The sequence below is a fragment of the Telopea speciosissima genome, chromosome 9 (genome assembly GCF_018873765.1).
Source record: "Telopea speciosissima isolate NSW1024214 ecotype Mountain lineage chromosome 9, Tspe_v1, whole genome shotgun sequence".
NCBI classification, from domain to species: Eukaryota; Viridiplantae; Streptophyta; class Magnoliopsida; order Proteales; family Proteaceae; genus Telopea; species Telopea speciosissima.
In genome coordinates this window covers 6,390,905-6,397,496 of record NC_057924.1, presented here as the reverse complement: position 1 = coordinate 6,397,496, position 6,592 = coordinate 6,390,905, and the positions used below count along the sequence as shown (strand labels likewise).

Below are 6,592 nucleotides of genomic sequence, written 5' to 3'. Positions count from 1 at the left end.
ACAATTGGGGATTACCTCTTGTAGAGTAATCCAACAATCATGAAGCCTCTGAAGCATAGAAATCGTGTCTATGTACGCTCCACTACTCAAACCATCTTCAATAAGGAGTCATCGAGCATAAAACAGCAATATCATCGACTTTCTGTGCTCAAACGATGTTGCAACTCTTTCCAATGGCTTCCTCTCGAAAAAATACCCAATTTCATAAAAAACTTCATCCCATTTGGACATCGGATGGTCAAGATACAGCCTTCCAAAGTTGAATGTTCCAAAAATTGGTAACCAGTGACAAATCCGTAAATAAAGAGATTTTTCGTGACAAACCGTGCACAAAAGGAAAAATGCGTAAGAGATTTTTACACTCTCTTCCTTCATAAGAAATGGGGGTGATGTCATGTCAGCATCACACTTCACTACACATTAGTTATTTCCTTTAGTTCCTCCTTTTTGCCTTTTTCTTTTTTTTTCTTTTAATGAACCAAATATGATGCAAGATACCAATCCGACACTCTAGAAGATTCTGGAGTTTTAACAAAACAATGGAGAATGTCTGTTTACAGTATAACACTTAAAAATAAGCCAAAATTTTTGGTTAAGTATATAAACTTTTGCTTATTCCAGATTTGCTCCTTTTTCGTGCATTGACACGAAAATATCTGTAACTTTCTTGTCCAATACTCAAATGATGCGAGACCAGTTGCGTTGGAACCAAGATTGGATGAACTTCATTTCTTGTGAAGACCACTTCACCTAGAATTGCCATTAAACCATCCAAAAATGACCTTAAAGTCACTGCCATTGCATGAACCTGTGAAATCACAACTTTAACAGTATGAAACCTTCACCTGTTGCTTCGCCCCTTTGCCAAACACTATATAAGGACTTAATATGCTGTTAAATGGTGTTCTTAAAGTGCAGGTACCCTTGTAATCCTACCAAATGATCAAAATACCCTTATAGCTGTGTAGGTGACTGTTTGACCATTTCAGCTCTTCCAAACCACCAATAGCTATTACTACAACACCACTATGATCAAATACGTTGCCAACAATGACAACAACATTCCACACACTCCAATGGCCTAACATTGTTTTTCTCACAGAGATATGGCCCTCTATTCATTGATCCTCATCTTGAGAATTTTCTGTCTTTTCCCTTTTACTTACTTCCATGGCAAATGTACAAGTCAAAACCTAGGGTTTTGATGGCTATTAGTGCTTTATAGTGATTTATATTTACACTTTTTTTGCTTTTTTTTTATTTTTTGGGTCCCTTTTAACAGGAATTTGAACTTATCATCTCCATTTAGTAGCAGCAGCCTTGAAACAAATGGTAAAACCGCTAACATGTATAAGAACAGGTTAATTTAGAATGCCATCATGATGATCGGAGATAAACACTTTGGAGCTATCAACCCACTTGATTTCAGCAACCACCATACAATTTAACCATTATTTGATTTAAATTCTAATTCTCAAAATTTTTAATTTAGAAGCGCTTAACTTGTAGCCACCCAAACATAATTTCAATTTATTATGTTTGTATAGGCATATAATATGGATTGCATAATTTAAATTTGTTATGATGACATCTTATGTAATTATTTTAAATAATTTTACAATGAAAAATAAATAACAAACAAACATTGAAAAATTTTACAATGACATTAAAAAATTTGCCTAAGAAACAAACATTGGATAATATTTCAAAATGTAAAATTTTAAATTGAAATAAATGGAGCCAAAGTACATATCAAATGTTGAAAATTTTAATTTTATGGTAAAATTTGTTTTATCGACTCTTTTTTAGGCTGAAATAAATGGAGACTTAAGAGGGGAATCAATCCTTTAATTTAGTCCCACTTTTCTTTGAAATAGTCATCTTTCTAAAACGGACCTTATTTTGTTCTTCCGTATTTTCACATTATTCTTGTATTTTATTTAAGACTCATATGTAATCAAATTTTACATAAAAAGTGTAAACTTAATCCTCTTGTTGTTTTGAATAATGTTTCCAACTAATACTGCTGAATTACGATTGATGAATGGGATCCATGCCTCTAATTTACGTAAGACTCGTCCACTATTATTAACACTTGTCTTGCCTCCCTCAAAACCAGAAAAAGATCTTCTCCAACTCCAACTCCAACTTCAAGTGTTTGCAATTGTTGAGATGCATATCAAATCCTCTCAACCGTTGGATGGATGATTGAAAAGGGTCCGAATCCAACCCCTCTATTTTTTTTATTCTGTTTCAACAAATTTTGGATGAGGCTCTCTCATATTTTCCCAATTTTGGGCTTGTTTCTGTTGGCCAGTCTGACAAGTTTTGAAATTGAAAGTAAAGCCAGGGCTTCTTGCAAGGGATTGGAAGCATGCAGACAATTGGGACTCAACTCGGTATATGTATGGATTGATTCTAACAAGTTATTGACAAAGACAGAGTAGTATGTTTTCTTAGGCTCCTTTTACTTTCAAGTTTCAAGCATAAATTTTTCCAAAAAAAAAAATATTCTTCTTAATTTGGTTTTCAGACCATTTACCCAAAGAGAGGTGTGTGTAGAACTGAAGTCGAGGAGGAACTCATCTCACCAAAACCCAAAACCCAAAACCCAAAACCAAATTGAGAGAAAAGTCTAGCCAAAAAAAAAAAAACCCAAGAACAAAATGAAAGGCTGACGTCTCCATTGATCTATACACGAAGAACTCATAAACTAACTCATCACCGCCGAAGAACAAATAAAAACTCAATTCAGGGCTTACGACAATTTGTATTGTCCCCCAAAACAATTTACAGTGATGTTCATTCAGCATTTCTTTCCCTGTTCCGAACTTAATCTAGCGATATCGTTATGTACGGAAGAAGAATTGACATCACCGGAGAGCATTCACGAAAGCCATCAATGAATCAACGTCTCGCTTCTCGGACGAGTACTTCACTGGCTGTGCTGCGTGTTTCGGAAAGAATAGTATGGTGGGGAAGCTCCCAAGCTGCAGCTCTCTCTGTGCGAATGCCTTCTGCTCTCCATCTGCCCTGAACTTCCCAACTTTCACTCCACTCCCAGCCAGCTTCTCTGCTGACTCCACGTACGATCCTTCCATAGCCTGTCACATACATTGGCAAATTCGACATTGGTTAACTTCTGTCAACACAGTTCAAGGTGTTTGATGTTGGTACACAAAGAAAATTTTTTTTTATTACCTGGCAGAAAGGGCACCAAGGCGCATAGAGCACCACTAGCCAGGGTTCTCTTCGGTCCTCCAATCTGGTCAAATTCTCAATCCCAGCCCTGGTCAGGTTCACCACGTTGCCGGTACTAAAAATGTCAGCGACGGCGGCGTTTCCGTTTGTTTGGGGGCTCCCATTTACTGTACCGTTTTGGGACTCGCCTTCCTGTTTGATGTTGCCCTTGTGAAGGCCACACTCCTTGGCCTTGGCGTCCTCCCACCACCATCTCCCTTCTCTCTCGTGTTGCCCTGGCAACACCGGTCTTGTGCAGGGCTCGCAACCAATTGAGACGTAACCCTGTGAGTGTAACGTATTGACGGGCACATTCATCGCCCGCAGGAAGTTCCAGATATCAAGGCCATTCACGTTTGCAAGTGGGTTCCACTTAACAAGGCTGCCGACCCCGCCATCCATTCCTTCGAACGAGGGGTCTACCTGGACAACGGGGATTTCGGCCCTGGTACCTGGAGACTGATCTTTGCGCTGTCCCGTGATCCAAGCACGAAGACCCTTGAGTGCCCTCCGCAGAGGCCTCACCTTCCTCACTCTGCAGCACTCCTGGTGCCCATCCTCGTAGAAGGAGAAAAGCCCCTTGGCCCTAACCAACCCCTGCACCTCAACCGCATCAGGAAACATGTATTCGATTCGAATACCATAGTGCTTCTCGACTGTGTCAAAGAACTTGTAAGTCTCAGGGTTGAGCCTCCCTGTGTCAAGGCTGAACACCCTAAATGGCCGCCCTGTCAACTTCGCATACTCGATTAAGGCCACATCCTCTGCTCCACTGCAACAATCAACCATTCCAGACCGTTAAGACAGTTTCCAAACTAACTGGAGCCTTTAAGGAGCTCGCATGGATAGTTACTGAGTGACTGGTTAAGGTTCACTTATATACCTGAAAGCAATAGCGATGTCATTTCCGAATTTCTCAAGGGCTTTATCAATAATGGCGAGAGGAGAAGCATCAAGAAGATCTATAGCTAATTTCTCGAAATCTTCTGTTTCAAATACCTTCTCTACCACTTCCACCTCTGCGAGATACCGAAACAAACCATGGGCAGAACAGTCATTAAAATTTCGCTAAAGGAATATTCTTTGCTCACCACACAAGTCACAAAAGCCCAAATGGAATATCCAAAAAGAAAGTCAAGGGGGACACCGAGCATACCAGGAGTGGCTACGGTTGCTGCGAGAGGAACAATGGAATCGCTGCGTTTTGGTTCAGCGTAGACTGGTTTCACTAAGCACCGCCGTCCGGCAGAATTCGCCGCCACAGATGGGAGGAAGGTTCGATCTAATGGTCGAAATGAACCGATCTGAGGAGCTGCAGATATAAATTCCAAATTCATAAAAGCTTGATGAAAAATTGAAAAAAAAATTCCCAAAAAACCTCGAATCTTACAAACGCAGAAACGAGAAATCAGAAAAGGATTGGAGTACAGAACACAAACTTGATCCTTGAGGGAGCTATAAAACAAGGAGAAAATCTTTTCTTTCTTAAAAATTGCAGCCAAAAAAATAGAAAGTACCTCTGAGCTCCTGGGGACCGAAGGAACGGGAAGAGATTGAGCTAGAAATCGCAGACGAAGATGCAGCAAGAGCCATGAGAATTAGAGAGAAAGAATTGTAAAATCTCTAAAACTGTTTGTGAAAATTCTCAAAAGGGATTTTTTTTTCTTTTGCAAACTTGCTTTGGTTTGGTTATATCCGTTTTAAGACTAGCGTTGGAGCTCCGGTGAACCAAACATAGTTGCTTAAATAACGGAGTCTGGAAAGGGCGTTCGGTTCAGGTTCATTGAACCTAGACGTTTTCCTGGGAAGGCTTTTGTCAGATTCCATATCCACATGTGGTACGCTTACATTGACGTCTTTCAATCGCGCGTGTCGATCACGGCTTCCGTCATGTTTGCCAGCCTGGGAAGTTTCTTACTGAGACCCTCGCCTGCTGACTACCGAGTCTTTTTCAAAGGAGAAACTTGGGGAAACTCCAAACGCATCCCAACTCTTTAGACTAAAGATTAAAAGAAATCCGAGTTGGAGAGGGTCCATGATGCCGGTGTGGAGGGGAATTTGCACCCCATACCAATGCCGGTGTAGAGAACGACATCATTCATATAGTTAGGGCCACATGGTCAAACTGTCAAAGTAAGAGAGAAATTAAAAAGACGGAAAAAAGAACGTCACCCGGTCACGCAGCACACGCTGCCTCTATGCCCTGGCACAGGGGTATGCAAAATGACCACTGCACCTACTAGAACTCTTGAAATGACTTGGGTGCGACGGAGAGTTCTAGTGGGTGCAGTGGTCATTTCGCATATCCTTGTGTCAGGGCGTAGAGGTGGCTTGTCTTACACGATCAGAAGGTGTTCTAACAGCGATTGTTTTTCCTAATATTTATTTATCTTTCTATTAAATTATTAATTTTTTTTTATTGTTCATCTAATGGCCTCCCCAAAATCTTCAATACTTCTTACGTTCCATTAGATTAGGATTTTTTGTTCTTCTTTTGGTAATTAATTAACAATATATTAGACTTAACTATATACTCTATTCTCTACTTGTTGTGCAAGGATTTTCAACTTTTCGCTCTGGGTATTAATTTAATAAATATTCTTTATGAAATTGGGTGAGACTGTAACTAGCTGACGTGGGCTGAAAAAGATTGAGTAATTTTGGATTCTTTTTTTGGTAAACGATTAATTCTGGATTCGATGTCATAAACTTTTACTTAAGAAATTATGATGCATAATATCATTTATGTACCCTATAGTACAAAGAAGACTGTCTTCTCGCATTTATCATGTTATCTATCAGTGATATATATTGTGTTTTCTTTTGTTTGACGTTTGATGCGTATGAATGAATAGCCTTCTTTTGTAAAACCAACTATGATTATACAATGTAAAACCCTTAGTTTAATAGCGGCAGTTTGAACGTTGAAACATATGAGATCAAGATGTATACGAATACATATGAGATCAAGGATGTTTCCCTCTAAGTCTTTATTGACTCCTTTATTTATTTAGGGAGAGAGTTCTAAATGTTGGCCTCATATATTGGCATTATATGGGCTATGGAGAGAGAAGCGTCATTTTCAATGGGTGTCAGAGTGTACAACAGAGATCTATGATAACAATGATAAGAAATTAGAGATTATATGAGATGACATATATTTGTGTGCTTGCATGCATGCCGTTCTTTTTCCCATTTGTCTATTTTAAATAAGAATTAACCAACCATCAACCATGTCATCCATGAATCAATTTCTATTTAGATATGTGATATATTTATAAAGACTATTTGGGATTGCAAATCCTTGTAGATTCACTCGAAGAAAAAGTTTGATGGCTTATTTGTTCATTAT

At 39.1% G+C, this 6,592-nt stretch overlaps 1 protein-coding gene across 2 annotated transcripts; it reads right to left on the bottom strand.

Annotated features, from left to right (window-relative positions):
* Window positions 1-709: 709 nt before the first annotated feature.
* On the bottom strand, window positions 710-4,886 carry LOC122639623 (5'-adenylylsulfate reductase 3, chloroplastic-like). 2 transcript variants are annotated; one of them, XM_043832495.1, is made up of 6 exons: window positions 4,758-4,886; window positions 4,397-4,552; window positions 4,124-4,259; window positions 3,202-4,012; window positions 2,868-3,104; window positions 710-738 (listed from the first exon to the last, which is right to left on the bottom strand). In XM_043832495.1, the coding sequence occupies exons 1-5, from the start codon at window positions 4,831-4,833 to the stop codon at window positions 2,874-2,876; spliced, it is 1,410 nt and encodes a 469-aa protein (XP_043688430.1). In that variant the 5' UTR covers window positions 4,834-4,886; the 3' UTR covers window positions 710-738; window positions 2,868-2,873. The 2 variants fall into 2 exon arrangements, with proteins under 2 accessions (XP_043688430.1, XP_043688431.1); XM_043832496.1 differs by lacking the exon at window positions 710-738 and having other exon boundaries at window positions 2,867-3,104.
* Window positions 4,887-6,592: the final 1,706 nt, after the last annotated feature.

Excerpts from the sequence above, each read along its gene's own strand:
- LOC122639623 (XM_043832495.1), bottom strand. The coding sequence starts at position 4,833 with ATGGCTCTTGCTGCATCTTCGTCTGCGATTTCTAGCTCAATCTCTTCC. Across the intron at positions 4,553-4,757 it reads CGGTCCCCAGGAGCTCAGAG|CTCCTCAGATCGGTTCATTT; the intron begins GTACTTTCTATT and ends TTATATCTGCAG. Across the intron at positions 4,013-4,123 it reads GACATCGCTATTGCTTTCAG|TGGAGCAGAGGATGTGGCCT; the intron begins GTATATAAGTGA and ends TGATTGTTGCAG.